The sequence below is a fragment of the Xyrauchen texanus genome, chromosome 35 (genome assembly GCF_025860055.1).
Source record: "Xyrauchen texanus isolate HMW12.3.18 chromosome 35, RBS_HiC_50CHRs, whole genome shotgun sequence".
Taxonomy (NCBI): Eukaryota; Metazoa; Chordata; class Actinopteri; order Cypriniformes; family Catostomidae; genus Xyrauchen; species Xyrauchen texanus.
The window spans coordinates 36,168,186-36,187,670 of NC_068310.1; the positions used below are offsets into that span (position 1 = coordinate 36,168,186).

General features: G+C 39.6%; 1 protein-coding gene across 2 annotated transcripts in view; it reads left to right on the top strand.

Annotated features, from left to right (window-relative positions):
* Positions 1 to 7,709: 7,709 nt before the first annotated feature.
* Positions 7,710 to 19,485, top strand: part of LOC127628769 (potassium channel subfamily T member 1-like) — a 30,022-nt gene continuing 18,246 nt past the window's right edge. For both annotated transcript variants that reach the window (XM_052105638.1, XM_052105639.1), the window contains exons 1-12: positions 7,710 to 7,847; positions 10,080 to 10,159; positions 12,076 to 12,178; positions 12,380 to 12,421; positions 12,510 to 12,558; positions 12,641 to 12,700; positions 12,828 to 12,902; positions 15,323 to 15,406; positions 15,499 to 15,593; positions 15,694 to 15,877; positions 18,369 to 18,533; positions 18,649 to 18,785. In XM_052105638.1, coding sequence (XP_051961598.1) covers positions 7,759 to 7,847; positions 10,080 to 10,159; positions 12,076 to 12,178; positions 12,380 to 12,421; positions 12,510 to 12,558; positions 12,641 to 12,700; positions 12,828 to 12,902; positions 15,323 to 15,406; positions 15,499 to 15,593; positions 15,694 to 15,877; positions 18,369 to 18,533; positions 18,649 to 18,785 — 1,163 coding nt within the window. In that variant the 5' untranslated portion in view covers positions 7,710 to 7,758. The remainder of the gene's footprint in view (positions 7,848 to 10,079; positions 10,160 to 12,075; positions 12,179 to 12,379; positions 12,422 to 12,509; positions 12,559 to 12,640; positions 12,701 to 12,827; positions 12,903 to 15,322; positions 15,407 to 15,498; positions 15,594 to 15,693; positions 15,878 to 18,368; positions 18,534 to 18,648; positions 18,786 to 19,485) is intronic.

Sequence of the window (19,485 nt, forward strand, 5' to 3'; positions counted from 1 at the left end):
TGAGGACTGGCAGGCCTAGATGAATATGTTCCTCAAGCACTTTCATTTGGAACTTTAAAATGTAAGCTTGGCAACAAGTTTTCGAGATTTTGCTATTTCCCAATTTAAGTAAACAGGAGATACACTTGCGTGACTAGAAAAAAGCTGGCCTGAAGGTGGATTTCCAAAATGTAGGTTGGCATCATATTTACACTGTAAGTAAAGAACTACCTGATTTGTTAGAATTAGGTTAAGGGGTAGGTTTAGGCTTGGGTTATAGTTTATCCGACCAATCAGGTAGCGCTTCCCTGAGGAATTTAAATGACTTCAAACTTCCGTCAATGGGGGCGTTACCAAGATGGACGCAGAGTGAACTGACTTGGCCCAATAAGGACTATGGATGCAATTATCAGGACACTCTTTAAGAGGCATCTCAATTCTGTCATTTCCTCAGAATTGGGATTCCACACCTAGTTACCAATACACACACTTAGTCAGATACGTCTGCAGTAGCAGGGTGTTTTTGTTCCCAATCCTTACACACACACACACATGACAGGGAATGCTCATTTAAAAGTAATAAGTTGAGTGTGATATCAGCCAGAAACACATGATGAGCGGTTGTGAAGGCATTTGAGCTCTGAGTTGTCATGGTAACAAAACTGGTTGCTAGGGTGATAATCTCATTAGTGGCTAGGCAAAGTGAATTATGAATTGGTCACTGGTTTGGTAGATGACACTCAGAGTTTCATGGTCTTAAGTTAGATGACAGTTTGATTGGTTCTCAGGGTGACGTGAGTATTTAGTTGTCATGGCTTGATTGTGTTTTGATGTCTTGATATTGTCAGTGCAATTATATCCATTGTGTCCTCTAGTCAGTTTCTATGATAGTATTGTATGATGTGTGTGTGGGTGAAGACAGATTTCTGTGCACACTGCAGACATGTCAAAAGCGGTGCTATGTTTGTCAACATGAGGTTATCAAATTTGTTGAGGTGACAAGCATAACAAATTGACATAAACAACCCTGATCCTCTGAGCTTTTGCCATACACTTTGCTTTCAAAGCAATGTAAAATACCACAAAAGCATTTTCAATCGAAAGAGAGAGAGAGGTTTAAAGCAAAAAAAAAAAAAAACGAATAAAAAAAGAGAAAAATAAATGGCAGAACATCAGGACATAAAGAGAACTGAACGTGGCTGGATGGTTCTACTAAAGGCAGACAGATTCAAGGGCATTCGGCTTACACCCACATATGTGAGTCACATTAGTGTGTGTCTGTGCATTAAAGAAAAAAGTATTGATTGGAATGGATAGGACATTTTTATGTAAAAAGGAAAGATAAACTGACTTAAATAATTCAGTTATTAGGGTGTTTGCTAAGGCAAGCATTACTATTGCTCATACACAGTGTTAAGGATTTTTAAAAACACGACCCTAAATATGTAACTTGAACACATAACTCACTTTGGCGTGACATTTTTTAATTATACCTGAAATTGTGTCATTTGTGAGAAGTGTGCTATTACCTTTCTTAGGCCACGTCCACACACGACTCTCAACACTAGAACAGCCTTTTCATCTACCGAAAACAAAGCATTTCAAAAACACTCTCTATGATGACCAAATGGAAACAGATTTAGTGAACAGACAAATGATTTTCACATGGCAGACCAGAATATCATAGAAACTTGTGGCTGGGCATTTCTGACTAGGACCTGTCAAACACCATAGCAACTGCATAGAAACGTTTAAAAAAACAAACACCTAAGGGCTATTCACACAGCACTTAACCCGGGTTATCTTCATTCATAAAGAAACAATTCACACATGTAATTTTGAAAGGGGATTAGCACCGCTTTTTACCCTGGGTTATGAAACCCCGCTAAGCCTGAGCGGGGTTTCATAACCCAGTGTTTGTTTTAAAACACTTTGCCTTTCTATTGTCTATCTCGCAAGTCTTTATGTCATACACCATTTGCCAAAGGTATACATTGTGAAACGATGCGGTGTTTGAATGTTACAGAACATTTTTTTGCAACAGACAACCAATCAAATAAAGCCTCAGTTGCTTACCTCATTAAATATTCATGCACTTTGTACCAGCACTGAAACGTTCACGTACTGTTTACATGAAGCAATCCGGTAAAGTGTCGAACAGAGGTGGCAAACGCGATAATTGCGGTGATGAGACAATATTCTGTATTTATGTGGCATATTTCCTAAAAGGAAAGACAAAAAGAGATTATTTGCCATCACAAGCTGCATTAGTCCAATCAGTGTTATCGACCCCGCACATATGCAAATAAGAACGTTAACCCAGGGTTTACGAACATACAGTTTGAAACATCGGAACATACTGTAAATAACCAGGATTAATGATTAATTATGAATAGTGTGAAACATGAAACAGAATAACCCAGGATTCTGTTTACCCCAGGTTTAAAATAACCCGGGTAAACGATTTCAAGTGTAAAAAGCCCTATAGAATACCTTAGCAACCTCACAGTGACATCTTGGAAACCACCCACAACACACTAGCATCGTGAGTCCCATTTTTTTCAATCAACAATTGAATACCAACTAATAAAAATGCTAAAAATGCTAAAAAAAAGTAATTCGGTTTTCACTAGTCACTATTTTAATATCTGTAATATGATTGTTACTAGTAATAAAGTCTTTTTAGATATAATGAATTACACTCCCAATTGTCACATGTTGAAATACATTTACAGATATCAAGAATTAGCATTTTTATATATCAGGATATCAGGAATTTAAACTAACAATGTTATTGTTGATATCAAACTTTTTATTTTATACTAGTAAGAAAAGAATTGTTGATATGTGAAATTGGACTTTCAACTAGTAAGAAACTATTTTTTATATAAATAATTGCGTTTTGAATAGGAGTGTATGACAGATGGTTATATGACATGGAACTTTGATACATACCATGGTACTACAGTGATATATGAATATGGTAATCATTCAATACCATGGTATTTATCAAATAATAATAATAAAATCTCATGGTATTGCTATGACACATATGTCCAAAAAATGTGTACAGTATGGTGTACAGATAAACATCAATAAATGTTTAGTCTGCCTTTTCTAAGCCCATAAAACTCTGTTGCTATGCTACTGTGAATAGATCTACAGTATGTAGCCTTGGTTACTGGTGAGACATTTTGAGATCTTTTTAGAGTTAACAAGTTATTCATCATGAATAAGATGCTGTTCAAGGTTGTCCAGAGCACGGCGCTGTGAGAGACCATTTAAAATGTTATGACGATCTTTCCTCTCAAATTTAGTTGGTGTAGGACCTGGAAGACTTCGGTGCGCCTCAGCTTTAAATAATAAAAAAACATATATATCTTTAACTTTTAAAGATTTAAATTTCAAACCATTTCATGTATAACAGTAGGATTAGATATCGTCGCCTGGTTTTTGGATTACGTTGTTTTACCTCACAATTTATTTACCTCAGAAAGTTTTCACCCATCTACATCATGAGTAGATTTTGACCGTTGATTGTTGAATAACGGTTTTTTAGTTTTTAAACATAAAGCGCGCGATGCCTGAGGAGCTGTCTCGTGAGGAAGAAGCGGTGGCCGTGACGCTTCCCTCCGCGCGCGACTCGCCGGTTGAAGAGATGCGAGGCGCGTGCTACACCAACCACTCATTTGAATACGACGATGGGAGCATGCGCACCGTGCGCCTCAGGTAAAGCGCGCTCACGCGCCAGTTTCAGCCGAAATGATGAGAGGAAAATATAAAACGTATTGCTACATACACTGTAAATTGTGTTTGTCAGGTAAATTAAAAACTTGCTTTATGTGGTAACATATAAAGTAACTGGCTCAATTCGGCAAAAAAATATTAATCAACATAACTGACAAAGTAACTTAAATAGAAAATAGAAACAGCTCAAATATGTAAAGAACTGCACAATTTCACTTATAACTGGATAGATAGATAGATAGATAGATAGATAGATAGATAGATAGATAGATAGATAGATAGATAGATAGATAGATAGATAGATAGATAGATAGATAGATAGATAGATAGATAGATAGATAGATAGATAGATAGACTTTTTCATCATTTCAGAAATGTTTTTCATGATGTACCATCCAAAGACATCAAAGGGATAAACTGTTTTCTTATAAAAGTGTGAATATTTGCCTTTCACGTTTATCTATCTGTTAGTCCAAATTGTGAGGGCATAGGGGTGGTCTTGGATGTGCAGGAACTCGCGCTGACTGCCGGAGCATCTGTTGTTCCCGCTCTTCAAACCCACTTCCGGTTCCGAGACCTGTTGCTAGGAGACCAGACATTGCAGAATGATGATAGGTATGTATAATTACAATATCCTCTACCAAAATGATCCACAAATGTTTTTTATTATTATTTTTTTTGCACCATTTTAATCATTGCACCATTCACCATAATTTTATCTGCAACTTTATACCCTTGTCACTGAATGCCAGTCTTTAGAGCCATATCTAAATGATCAGCTTTTTAAAATATTTAAATATTTAAAATCAGAGCATTTTCTGAGCATATTTTGAGGATCATTTCATTTTCCCTTCCCTCTCAGGCCACAAGGGGGCCCCCTATACCCGTCTAATGGAATCATAACGGATGCCTGAGTCTTACTCGTAGCTTTTAGTATATATGTACTACTGGTTAAAAGTTTTGAAACACTTACTCATTCTTTATTATAATTGGTTTTTTCCCCCCACATTTTAGAATAATAGTAACATCATTAAAACTATGGCATAACATAAATGGAACTATGGGAATTATGTTGTGACTAAACAAAATCCAAAATAAATAAAAACTGTGTTATATTTCAGCATCTTCAAAGTAGACACCCTTTGCCTAGAATTTGCAGACATGCACTCTTGACATTTTCTTGAGGTATCACCCTGGGATGCTTTTTAAACAGTATTGAAAGAGTTTCCATCCATGTTGGGCACTTAATGGCTGCTTTTCTTTATTATTTGGTCCAAATCATCAATTTCAAAAACTTTTTATTTTTATAAAATTTTAGTTATATAATGAAATAAATTAATATGGTGGCACATTTATATTTTTGCCTACAAAACGAATTTCAAACATTTAAGCATATGTCTTCATATCAAAAGATTTTTAAAATCATGAGAAACATTTCAGTCAAGTGTTTCAAAACTTTTGACCGGTAGTGTGTATATATATATATATATATATATGTGTTATAGTGAGATATTTGTAAATCATTAAATTCATTAAAATTAATGGGAGGTGCCTTTAAGAGCGTGTGATACAGCTGATCGGGGGCAGATTCCAATCGCGAGGGATCCTCCCTATGCCCTATACTCACTTCGAAGTGCAGAGCCCTTGAAGTGTAATGTGTAATCAGCCAAATGTGTAATGAAGCATGTAATTTAAGTTTTGCAAAAACGTTGCAATGCTCACGTAAATTTAACGAGACCAGGCTGATTTGTGGCGAGACTACATGTTTTTCTGAACAATGGAAGATGAGGCATAGGGCCGAGGAGGCATAGGAAGTTTTTTTATTATTATTATTATTATTATTAACACTTTTTTTTTATTTTCATATATAAAAAAACCCAGAATAAACTATATATATATATATATACACAATCGGCATAGGATTTTTTAAGAAACTTATTAGATCATTATTTTTGCATATCCATTTGGTGCACTGTGAAGCTAGAGCCATTGAAATTATTCACTTTATTTAAATAAGATGGATAGATAGACCGACAGACAGAAAGATAGACAGACAGACAGACACATACAGAGAGATATATAGATAGATAGATAGACCGACTGACAGACCGACTGACAGACAGACAGACAGACAGACAGACACATACAGAGAGATAGATAGATAGACCGACAGACAGAAAGATAGACAGACAGACAGACAGATAGACCGACTGACAGACAGACAGACAGACAGACAGAAAGATAGACAGACAGACAGAAAGATAGACAGACAGACAGACACATACAGAGAGATATACAGAAAGATAGACAGACAGACAGACAGACACATACAGAGAGATATACAGAAAGATAGATAGACAGACAGACAGACACATACAGAGAGATAGATAGACAGGCAGACAGACAGAAAGATAAACAGACAGACAGACACACACAGAGCGAGAGATAGACAGACAGAAAGATAGACAGACAGACAGACACATACAGAGAGATAGATAGATAGATAGATAGATAGATAGATAGATAGATAGATAGACCGACTGACAGACAGACACATACAGAGAGATAGATAGATAGACCGACAGACAGAAAGATAGACAGACAGACAGACATATAGACCGACTGACAGACAGACAGACAGAAAGATAGACAGACAGACAGACAGACAGAAAGATAGACAGACAGACAGACACATACAGAGAGATATACAGAAAGATAGACAGACAGACAGACAGACACATACAGAGAGATAGATAGACAGGCAGACAGACAGAAAGATAAACAGACAGACAGACACACACAGAGAGAGAGCTAGACAGACAGACAGACAGAAAGATAGACAGACAGACAGACACATACAGAGAGACAGACAGAAAGATAGACAGACAGACAGACACATACAGAGAGAAAGATAGACAGACAGACAGACAGAAAGATAGACAGACAGACAGACACATACAGAGAGATAGATAGATCGACTGACAGACAGACAGACACATACAGAGAGAGAGATAGACAGACAGACAGACATACACGTACAGAGAGAAAGATAGACAGACAGACAGACAGACACATACAGAGAAAGATAGACAGACAGACAGAAAGATAGACAGACAGACAGACACATACAGAGAGATAGACAGAAAGATAGACAGACAGACAGACAGACAGACACATACAGAGAGATAGATAAATAGATCGACAGACAGACAGACACATACAGAGAGAGAGATAGATAGATAGACAGACAGACTGACAGAAAGATAGAAATGCAGACAGACAGACACATGGCCACTTCCCTCCAGTTAGACATAAATAGCCCCTTGAGCAGGTTATTATCTGTAATTGCTTCAGAACAGGAGGGAGAGAGGCTGGGCATTGCAGGTAGGTGGAAAGGAGGGAAAAAATAAACCTGCTCATTTGCCTAAAAACATTCCTTTCTTCTTTCTTTTTAAAATGACTGCTGAGTTTAATGTTCCTGCTTTTCACAAATGTTGTTGTGAACAATTGTACCACATTATAATAACCCTGCATGCACTCATGTGACACTTTTTGTGTGACTATTTGTGCACCATCACAAAGACCAACAGCATCACTGTTTATTTTATATGGCTTTAGGTACGTTGCTACAGCAACCGTCATGCATTATACAATAGGTGGAGAAGAACATTTACATTTGATAAACGTTGTGCAGTAATAGAATTGCACACAACTAATGGTCGAGTTGCTACAGCTGTTTGTACATGTCAGCATGCAACACAGACAGCCCCTTATGTTACATATATTTGACATAAAGATGCAGATAAAACTAATAAGCCAATCTATTATAATGCACAAACATGTAAACACAAAACAGAAAGAGAGAAAGACTGCAGAACTCTGGCAGTGGACTGCACGCTTGCGCGCCTGCAATCGAGTGTGTGGGCGGGTTATTTTAAACCACGCCGCTGTAGATTGTGTACTTCCATAACAATCAACTCAGCCCAGACCTCCACACATCCTTGTCTAGAAACCCTCTGGGTTTTCTTAGTTATGGAACAGAAGAATGCAGTGCCAACTTGGGTTAACCCGGCGCTGGTCAACTGGAGACTGGACTCTTTTGGTAGCGATGCTGGGCAAAGGTAGGATACATCTGTAAATGAGTTACTGAGATGCTTTATTAAGAAGAGTCTCCTTTTTTGCTGTAGTGGGTTTCTTATGCTGATGAGAGCTTATACAGTACAAGTTTCTGGAATAATGACTCCTTTTGTCTTGCTAAGGCTAATTTCAAAGCTAACATTTTATGTATACTAAATACACACAATTATATAATATGTTCACACTTTTGCATAATTTGGCAAAATTACAGCTTTGAAAATGACAGCCAGTAAAACACTCTAGTGATATTTACCTTGAATTTTCTTTGTTTTCTTCAAGCATCACTTGTGTCATATTTCATTTAAAAAATACTCTCTTTACTGCTACTTTTGTAGACTTGTTTAAAAGTACATTAACTCTTCAAAAAAAAAAAACCTTTAGTAGGGTAAAATTGTTTGGTGTGGTTGAAACTGTGGTACAGTCATAATCTTGACTCATTTTCACACAATAAATGTTTAAATGATGTATGCTTATTTCACTTCTTGTTTAGAGTATTGTTGTTTTAATTATGCAATGATTTGTAATTAGTTTAATATTGAAAGTCTGGGGCTAACACAGTCAAATCTGTACATAAAATACATTTTAAAAGTGCCAATAATAAATCATGGTGAGCTAGTAAAAAGTTTCCAATTCAGTTTGAATAAAATCCTCATATAACAAAAAGAAAAAAAGTTTCAATCTGTTTTAATAAAAGTCAACCACAGGGACGTGGTTGATGCATTAAAATAAACATTTTAATGCATTTCTATATATAAAAACTACCCTTAACTACCCTTATAAGGTTAACTGTGCTAAATAATATCACACACAACATTTCTAACAAATATAAATAATACTTGGGACTCATGTGGACACGTTATTCCAGGTGTCATGATGTTCATGGTTCTGTTGAATTTTATGACAGCAAATATAAGCACCCGTCCTGCGGTCTCCATGGGAACTGGGGGACACATCACATCTCTGCCATGGCTGTCTGGAATTAAAATGTAGATAATTGCTCTTAGTGCTAACAGAGTAAAACATGGTGGTGGACAGAGATCATGAGGGTCCTTATGTGGCAGAATTATAAAGATCAGTTTCACACCCTCATTTACTGGAAAACTCCCACATGCATTTAATGGCACATTAGCGCGAATTGGGTGTTATATAGCATGAATTTCCATGCTATATCTTATGATCAGGGCTATATCTTAGCATATGGGGGGCCTAAGCGAAATCCTACTTGGAGGTCCCCCAGAATGTCACCACAATACATGTGGCTCAGTTGGTAGAGCGGGTCGGCCACTAATCGCAGGTTCGAATCCCGGCCCACATGGCTCCACATGCCGAAGTGTCCTTGGGCAAGACACTGAACCCCAAGTTGCTCCCAATGGCAGGATAGTGCCTTGCATGGCAGCTCTGCAGTCATTGGTGTGTTAATGTGTCAAGGTGTAAAGCACTTTGAATACCGATAAGTTTAAAACGGCGCTATATATGTCCAGACCATTTAACATTTACCATTTACAGTCTTCAACATAATTTGTTTATATTAATTACAAAAAAATGACTGGTTGGTGCACTTCATGATGATGACAAACCCTTTGAGCGTGTGCGTTCATATCACATTTCTACTTGCTCACTTATATACTCCCTTCCCTCTTGGGCCACAAGGGGGCCCCCTAAAACTGTCTAATTGAGCCATAACAGCTGGCTGAGTCATACTCACAGCTTTTAGTATATTTAAAAAAATAAACAATATTAAATAAAAGAACGACTATGCTTTGTGGGGGCCCCTGATGGCTTGGGGTCCCTAAGCGGCCACTTATACCTCTTATAGCTTTATTTATGCTTGCCTCTTATAGTTTATGTATGCTTGCAACTCTGACTTTATAAGGCAGCACTGCTGTAGAACCTGGCTGAGTTATCTTTGCCAATGTAAATCTTTCCTGATTAAATAAACTTATTCTTTCTCTTGGACTCCTTTCACTTTCTCCTCATCTTTTTTTCACCTGGGTCAACTTATTGACATTCTTCCAACATATAATGACATTCTATCTTTGTGTATAGCTTGTAACGTTTTTGTATCCAGTGTCCACGTGACGTTTTGTTTTGTAAAGTCATATTTGATATTTTTTTAGCCAGAACAGGACATGTCATTGATTTATCGGTTTGCTGGCAATTACTTATCTGATTGTTTATGGTTGAGGTTGATAGACATGTCACTTGTTTTTCTGCAGGGTTCATGTGGAGTTTTATGTGGATGAGAACACGTTTAAAGAGAGACTTAAACTTTTCTTCATCAAAAACCAAAGATCCAGTAAGTAAACGTTTTGAAGGAATGTTCCTGGTTCAATACAATTTAACATCAATCAGCAGCATTTTGGCAAAATGTTGTATGCCACAAAATAATAATAATTAAATCGTCCCCATTTATTTAAAAAAACAAAGTGGTTAAAGTGAGGCACTTACAATGGAAGTGAATGGGGACAATCCATACATTAAAATACACACTGTTTCAAGTATAGCCATTATAAACATTATAAAAGATTTTAGTGCGATAAAATCACTTCCTTACCATATCTGTGTAAAGTTCTTTCCAATATTGCACCTTCATTTCCATGATAATGAAACACTGTAATCCCAATATTGGATATAACTTTCCACAGAAAAGGTTAGTATGTGGTTTTCTCACACTAAAATCATGTTAATACATATAATGTTTACGCCTTGTCATGGCTATGGTTTTGAAATGGTGTATATTTTAATCAGGGACCAAAAACAAACCGTTTTCGGTTCGTTCTGAGCAGAAACAGAATTTTGTCATTCCGGTTCAGAAGTTCCGAAGCCTCCGTTCCAAATGGTAACCAGTTAGAACTAAATAAAGGAATGGGTAATAACGTTATTTTTTAAACGACGTACTCTGCACTCTGGGGTGGGTGAAATATCAACTGCAGTTGCCAGACCTCACAAGAGAAACAAGCAACGGGGTCTGGAAAAACAAGCCCAAAATAAGCCACTTGCCTCACCAAAATGAGTCAAAATATTTATATAAATTAAAAAATATTCCGTATGGTGGTTACATACAGTTACATCTAATTTTAATTACAGATCTGCTTCTCAGTCAAAACCCAGCAGCATCAAACCTGTATTAATGCATCATATCTTACTATACTTTATTGAACACTTGGAAACAACTGGGAAATTTTACTTTTTACTTTAAAATTTGTTTTCCTTGTATGTGCATTCACCGTGCATGTACTGTATATGTAGTAATCATTCACAGAATCTGAGATCCACAATGGGAAATTAGGCAAAGAAATGCGTGATGCAGCAGTTTCTTCCGGATCAAAGCACACGTTTAATTTTTTCGGGCAACGTGAAGTGGTGTAATTAAAAAAATGTACTGTGATAAACCCTTTGGTGTTTGGTATATTGAAAACAGTTTCGGAATGGAATTAACCAGTTATAACCGGTTACCATCATTTAAAAATAAAGTTTTCACTCCGGAACAATTGAAAATCCCTTTTATTTCTGTATTTAGTTTACGTTCTGCAAACAAAAGTGTTCGTTTTCGGTTTTCGTTCCTTGAAACGTTTTTAGTCCCTTATTTTGAATGTTTATGGACTGGCTTCATACACTTCCATTGTAACTCCCCTTCTGTAATTCCTTTAATTTTTCTCACCAATTTGAAATGCCCAATCTCCATCGCGCTTTAAGTCCTCGTGGTGGCCTAGTGACTCGCCTCAATCCGGGTGGCGGAGGACGAATCCGTGGAGTTGCCTCCACGTCTGAGACCATCAACCCACGCATCTTATCACGTGACTTGTTGAGCTCGTTACCGCTGAGACATTGCGCGTGTGGAGGCTTCACGCTATTCTCCGTGGCATCTACGCACAACACACCATGCGCCCCACTGAGAGCGAGAACCTCATTATAGCGACCACGAGGAGGTTACCCCATGTGACTCTACCCTCCCTAGCAACTGGGCCAATTTGGTTTCTTAGGAGACCTGGCTGGAGTCACTCAGCACACCTTGGATTCAAACTCGTGACTTCAGAGGTGATAGTCAATGTCAATACTAGCTGAGCTACCCAGGCCCTTTGTAATTCCTTTATTATATATATGTAAACAAAGGAGCATTAAGCATTAAGAAGCCATAAAATGAGCATATGAGTAATAAATTTTATGGCTTCTTAATGCTGATTTGTGACATTTTACCCTCTATGATTATAGGTTTAAGGATCCGAATATTCAACTTCTGTCTGAAGCTTTTGACATGTGTTCTTTACATTATACGAGTAATGACGGACAATCCGGCCCAGCTCATCAACACATGGTAAGAACTGCCTGTTAGTGTGTGTATGAGTGTTTTATCACCTAGAGAGCACACCGGTGACTCATTTCTGCTGGCATTAGACAAGCAATTTCATGTGTATAAAGAAAGTTAGAGATTTAGTTTCAGGGGCTAGTATAAATATCCTCATATATTCAGGTGTCACAGTCAGCAACCCACACCCTCCTCTTCCTCTCGCTACAGCATCAACTGCAACAGCACCACCCAGACCAATGAGATCAACTGGTGAGACAAGTGATCAACATCACTGTTTATTCCCAGTTAGATGAATGTTTATCATTTTTCTGGGGTGAAATCTCTCTCGTTCTTGCAGGGAGCTGATATTGTGGGTAGACAGAAAAATACCGGTGTGGGCAATTCAGGTGAGTCAAAAAAAAAAAGAAAAAAAAAAGAGAGAGAATAAATTGTTATGCTTTTACTGTTTATGTTCTTACCTGTTCACAGGTGATTGTAGCATCCATTAGTTTTATGGAGGCCATGTTGCTGATGTACCTCAGCTACAAGGTAAGAGCGTCTAAGCTAAGAGACCCTAAAGAGATTTTATGGTCTCTTTTTTTCTTTTTAAGAAAACATGATGTATTTGACATCAGATTGGGTTCGATTGTGCCTGCGTGCGCATGTGTTTTTCCAGGGTAATATTTGGGAGCAGATATTTCAGGTGTCTTTCCTACTGGAGATGTTGAATACGGTCCCGTTCATCATAACGGTAACGTACATATTTCAATCTGGTCTCATAGAACCACGTTACAATACCTACATTTTTTGCTAAATAAATTTATCGTGGCTTGTAGATTCTCTGTGAGATGAACACTAGAGGCGCTACAACAACATTGACTTTTGTCACACAAATTTAAAGTAAAAGGACGGATGAGGGCTTGGGTTGTTCAGTAAGTAAAGACGCTGACTACCACACCTGGAGTCGTGAGTTCGAATCCAGGGCGTGCTGAATGACTCCAATCAGGCTTCCTAAGCAACCGATTGGCCCGGTTGCTAGGGAGCGTAGAGTTACGTTGGGTTAACAGCCTCGTGCTCGCTATGATTTGGTTTGTTCTTGGTGCGGCGCGTGGTGAGTTGTGTGTGCCGCAGGGAATAGCGTGAGCCTCCACACACGCTAGGTCTCCGCGGTAAAGCGCCCAACAAGCCACGTGATAAGATGCACGGATTGACTGTCTCAGACACGGAGGCAACTGAGATTCGTCCTCCGCCACCCGGATCGAGGCTGGTCACTACACCACCACCACGACTAAGAGCGCATTGGGAATTACAAATTGGGGAAAAAAAAAGTCAAAGGACAGATTGTCAGTTCATAAACACTTTCTTTTCACTCTGTTCCTTACACAATGCTATCTTATGACATCTAACCACTTTTACTACAGTGCATGACTGATGTTTGCATTAGATAACCAACTACATTTACAAGCTTATTTAAGTGCGATCAAATTGATAGGAATAGAGCATTGCACTTGCGATGCAGAGGAGCAACACGTGAGCTGAATGACATGCGTACCACAAAATGACATGGCGGCTTGGTTACAATTTTCATCTCAAATGTGCTTTTTATGACAATATCAGTTGGGTTTAAGTTTAGGGTAGGAAGCTGCCATGATTTCTCCAAGTAGGCAAGGGAGGCAATGCCCTATGTGAGCTCAATTAATGTGTGTAGAAGTCTGCAGTCACTCTATAAAACATCGACACCCAGTGGATAAAGTTTCAAAGGGAGGCAGCAACTCTCAAGTCTCCCTTCAGCTCATTTCAATCTCATTCAGAGGAGGGGTAACTGCAGACACTGGCTCTGATTATCTGATTCGTTCAATGATCTGTCAATCAATCAATGCATTAGTGCCATCCTCTTAGTGCTCATTAGTGCTAGATCACTATGAATGGGACGAATTGATGGAAGTGCAGAAACTATTTGCACAGACAGCAACAACTGCCACATTTGGTGACATCCAAATCCTCCCCAATTTGAAATGCACAATTCCCAATGCGCTCTTAGTCCTCATGGTGGTGTAGTGACTCGCCTCAATCCAGGTGGCAGAGGACGAATCTCAGTTGCCTCTACGTCTGAGACCGTCAATCCGCACATCTTATCACATGGCTTGCTGAGCACATTAACACGGAGACCTAGCGCATGTGGAGGCTTCACACTATTCCTGCAGCATCCATGCACATCTCACCACGTACCCCACCAAGAGCGAGAACCAGATTATAGCGACCACGAGGAGGTTACCCCATGTGACTCTACGCTCCCTAGCAACCGGGCCAATGGAGTCACTCAGCACACCCTGGATTCAAACTCTCGACTCCAGGGGTGGTAGTCAGCGTCAGTACCCGCTGAGCAACCCAGGCCCCTCTGAAATGGTATGTGAGTGACACGCTTTTTAGTGAGCAAACGGCCTTAAAGTTACAGATCCGTGCCATCACAAACCATGTGCTGTTTACCAAGGAGTATATGACGGATGATCCAAAAATAATAGGAGAACAGATGAAATATTCATGAAATATGCTTGTTACGGTATTTTGTTTTTGAGGCAATGAGTAAAAATAATAATTATAAACAATGCATAACTTGATGAGACTTTGATTTGACTTGATTTAATAAAGTGTTAATATCAACTTACAAAAATAAGTGGTCCAAAAAGCACATAAAGGCAGCATAAAAGTAATCCACAAGGCTCCAGTGGTTTAATCCATGTCTTCAGAAGTGATATGATAGGTGTGGGTGAGAAACAGATCAATATTTAAGCCCTTTTTTACTGAAAATCTACACTTTCACTTTCACATTCAGCCACCTACTGGTCGGGGCTGATCAAAGGTGGAGATTGATAGTAAAAAAAGGACTTAAATATTGATCTGTTTCTCACTCACACCTATCATATCACTTCTGAAGCCATGGATTAAACCACTGGAGTCTTGTGGATTACTTTTATGCTGCCTTTATGTGCTTTTTGGACCTTCTGAGTTCTGGTCACCATTCACTTGCATTGTATGGACCAACAGAGCTAAAATATTATTTAAAAAATCTTAAAAATTCATGCACATCTGGGAGTAAATGATGAGAGAATTTCCATTTTTGTGTGGACTTTCCCTTTAATAATTGATTTTTTGATTCATTCTGTGCATCAGATCTTCTGGCCACCTCTCAGAAACCTGTTTATCCCAGTGTTCCTCAACTGCTGGCTCGCCAAGTGTGCTCTGGAAAGTATGATAGTGAGTGTGAACAAATCCCAAATAAATGCAGAACAATGACTATCCAGTGACTTACAGCCTTTCGAGTGACAAGGTGTTTGTGTATGTTACAGAACGATCTGCACAGGGCGATTCAGAGGACGCACTCCGCCATGTTTAACCAAGTTCTCATTCTTATCTGCACACTTTTATGTCTCGTTTTCACTGGGTGAATATCTCTATCAGTTCCTGTTTTTCTATAATTGTTCTTCCTTCTTTCTATCACTCATCACCTACAATTACTTCCATTATTTTTCTTTGTCTCTCAGCACATGTGGTATCCAGCATTTAGAACGTGCTGGTAAGAAGAGCCTGTCTCTCTTTAACGCTTTGTATTTTTGCATCGTGACCTTCTCCACGGTGGGCTTTGGCGACGTGACGCCTCAGATCTGGCCGTCTCAGTTGCTGGTGGTGGTGATGATTTGTGTGGCTCTGGTAGTGCTGCCCCTGCAGGTGGGAGAGTTCAAATCTAGTCACTCATTCAGACTAATTTAAAAATGACTATTGTTGAGGTAGGAATAGCACGCTAGTATACTAGTCTTACTATTTCTGCCAAATATGGTAGTGTTGTAGTATGTCCTTCCAAACTCAGCCTAAGGCTATTTTCCTTATAGCATTCTACCAGACTATTCTTATGGTGCGTTCACATACAACGCGAAGAAAACTTTTGCGAGTTTGACCGCTGGATTATAAATTTGGGTTTAAACTCACGTTCGCGCGAGTAACGCAAACCCGCGAGTATTCCCCCTTCTCTTCCGGAAAAGGACAGGAGGCGGGGCTTCTACGACTTGGTTCATAGTAAAATTCAACCAATAGCTGGAATCAAGTAGACGCGCATATTTTCAGAACGTACCGGGTAGTCCAACTTCCTCGCTCACTTTCCTTTTAAGCGATGTCTTTATTCGTCCGGTCTCTGTACATGTATGACGTTGTGTCACACTATTCCGGGTGCCCACACACCGCCACAACCATTTTTCCAGATTTCTTCTGCTACTACGTCAGTATGTCAGTGACATTCGGACAATCTCAATGCTGATAGGCTTTCGCGACAACGCGTCATGCGAATTTCTCGAATACGCGAATTAAGCGATTTCGTGTGTTCGAGTCACGTCATTCGCTTCATTCGTGCCGCTCGGTGCAAATTTGCATCTATTCGCATCTTTGCATTGACTTTGTATGTAATCACGCCACACAAAACGCTTACTTTGCGTTGTATGTGAACGCACCTTAAGTGTTTCTGCCGTTAAAAGAATGTAGGATGTGTGGAATATTTTGGATGTACTGTATTTTTGAGATGATAATTTAAAAACACCCAATGAATTAAACACAAGTTAAACATCAATGAGATAGAATAGCATATATAGCAATAATATAGCATATAACTGTTTAAAAATGCATCATATGACGCTGACTGCCACCCCTGAAGTCATGAGTTCAAATCCAGGGCGTGCTGAGTGACTCCAGCCAGGTCTCCTAAGCAACCAAATTGGCCCGGTTGCTAGGGAGGGTATAGTCACATGGGGTAACCTCCTCGTGGTCGCGATTAGGGGTTATGCACGTGCACATGTTATTCAAGAATAAAAAGTATTATTATTATTATTTTGCAAAGTAACACATTATATAAAAGTACGTATTTGACTAAGTCATGTAACGACAGCACCATCATGCTCTCCGATGCTCGGTGTAGACGTCAGCGTCCGAATTCACTCGCTCATTTCATTCACTCCCTTCTGATATAGAGCACTCAGGGGCGTGTCCAGGATTTTTTGCCAAGGGTGGTAAAGGGGTGGCAAGAGTCGAGTAAGGGGTGGCATCCAGTAAGTTTCTACTGAGGCAGAATGCTGTGTCCTAACAGGACGTGTTAAGTCATTGCGCACCATCTCCAGGACGTGAGCGAGGTCCGAGTTGTGGTGGCAAGTGGCGTGCCAAAGCTCATTCTGGCCCCACCCCTGCACTCATTGCCATTCTCTATATAGACCATATTCACGCTAGCGCCTTCTTTGATTTTTAATGGGAATGGCAACGAGGCTGTGAGGGATAGATTTACGGTCTCTTCAATGGGCTGTACTGCAGTTTAAAGTGTTTTTGTATCGTTCCAGAGACAAAACATTGATCAAATATCTGTCCAAGAACATTCAGTATACAAAGAACCTCAGACAACACGAGTTGTGGAAAATCAGATGTGATCTAGGAGCTTTAAACGGTTTTATACCATTCATGAAGAGATGGTAAGTCTATGCCTAACAGCCTCGTTATCATTCCCATTAAAAATCAAAGATCACACTAGCATGAATAAGGTCTATAGAACATATAGGTGGTTGAGGCTCTGGGTTACACTTCAGAAGGTCAGGGGTTCAAGCCCCAATACAACCAAGACACCCCTGTTGGGCCCTTGAGCAAGGCCCTTGAACCTATCTGCTCCAGGGGCGCTGTATCATGGCTGACCCTGCACATGACCACACCTTTGAGATGAAGACTCTTGCCATCAGGGCCGTTTCTGTCCATTTTGGCACCCTAGGCGAGATCGTGATTGTTGGGAGGTGCCGGTGAGTGCAGTTGGAAGCGGCTTTCTAATTTGGTGCCAGATGGTGGCGCCCTAAGGGACCTCCTAGTTGGCCTATGCCCAGAAACAGCCCTGCTAGCCATATCAGCAACCCTATAAAAGCTGTTTAAATCTACAGGGGTGCCCTCATGGCGGCTGCCATTTTCTAAATCACATGACCAGCTGAATAGTACTCGCTTAATCTCAGTAACCGTCTTTTTATTGGACACTTTCACTCTTCTGGGTAATTGTAGGTAAAGCTAACAATTATAAGTTGCTGTAAGCTACTATTCCATTCTGAACCGTTAAAGATCTTTTAAATACTGGATGTCCTGCTGTCTTTTACTCAATATTTTCTATTACCAAGTGACGTTTAATTCATCATCTCTTCTCTGGCTGTAGTTTGAAGAGTTGATTTATCTGTGGATGGAAAGGCAGAAATCTGGGGGAAACTACAGCAGACATCGGGCTCAGACGGAGAGACATGTGGTCTTGTGTGTGAGCACTCTCAAAATCGACCTGCTCATGGACTTTCTTAATGAGTTCTATGCTCACCCGCACACACAGGTAAGTGTTTTTTACTCTCCAGAAAGAATCTTTGCAAGGTATCTAATCCATATACTGTGTTATTCAAGATATCTAATGTTCACTGTGTTCTGTGATGTATGTGCATATTTTTTAGGATTATTACGTGGTGATTTTATGTCCATGTGAAGTAGACGTCCAGGTGAGGAGGATATTGCAGATTCCACTCTGGTCTCAAAGGGTAATTTACCTGCAAGGCTCCGCCCTCAAAAACCAGGATCTACTCCGAGCCAAGTGAGTGACAGCCTCATTGTCCAATCGCAGCAGCATTTAACATTTAGTCATATAGGGGGCCCGATTAGCTCAGCGAGTATTGACGCTGTCTACCACCCCTGGAGTCGCGAGTTCAAATCCAGCGTGTGCTGAGTGACTCCAAACAGGTCTCCTAAGCAACCAAATTGGCCCGGTTGCTAGGGAGGGTAGAGTCACATGGGGTAACCTCCTCGTGGTCGCTATAATGTGGTTCGCTCTCGGTGGGGGTCGTGTGGTGAGTTGTGCGTGGATGCCGCGGAGAATATCGTGAAGCCTCTACATGCGCTACGTCAAAACATTATTGTACTACTGTCGCCTTAAGATGAATCGCTTATGTTGTATTCTTCCTCTTTTTGTAAGATGCTTTGGATAAAAGTGTCTTCCAAATGAATAAATGTAAATATGCATATGCCTATACTTATCAGAACATATATATATATATATGTGTGTGTGTGTGTGTACGTGTTGTGTGTGCATGTTGTGTGTGTGTGTTGTGTGCGTGTTGCGTGTGTTTGTTGTGTGTGTGTGTGTGTGTGTATGTGTGTTGAGTGTGTGTGCATGTTGCGTGTGTTTGTTGTGTGTGTGTGTGTTGAGTGTGTGTGCGTGTGTTTGTTGTGTGTGTGTGTGCGTGTGTTGAGTGTGTGTGCATGGTGTGTGTGTTTGTGTGTGTGTGTGTGTGTGT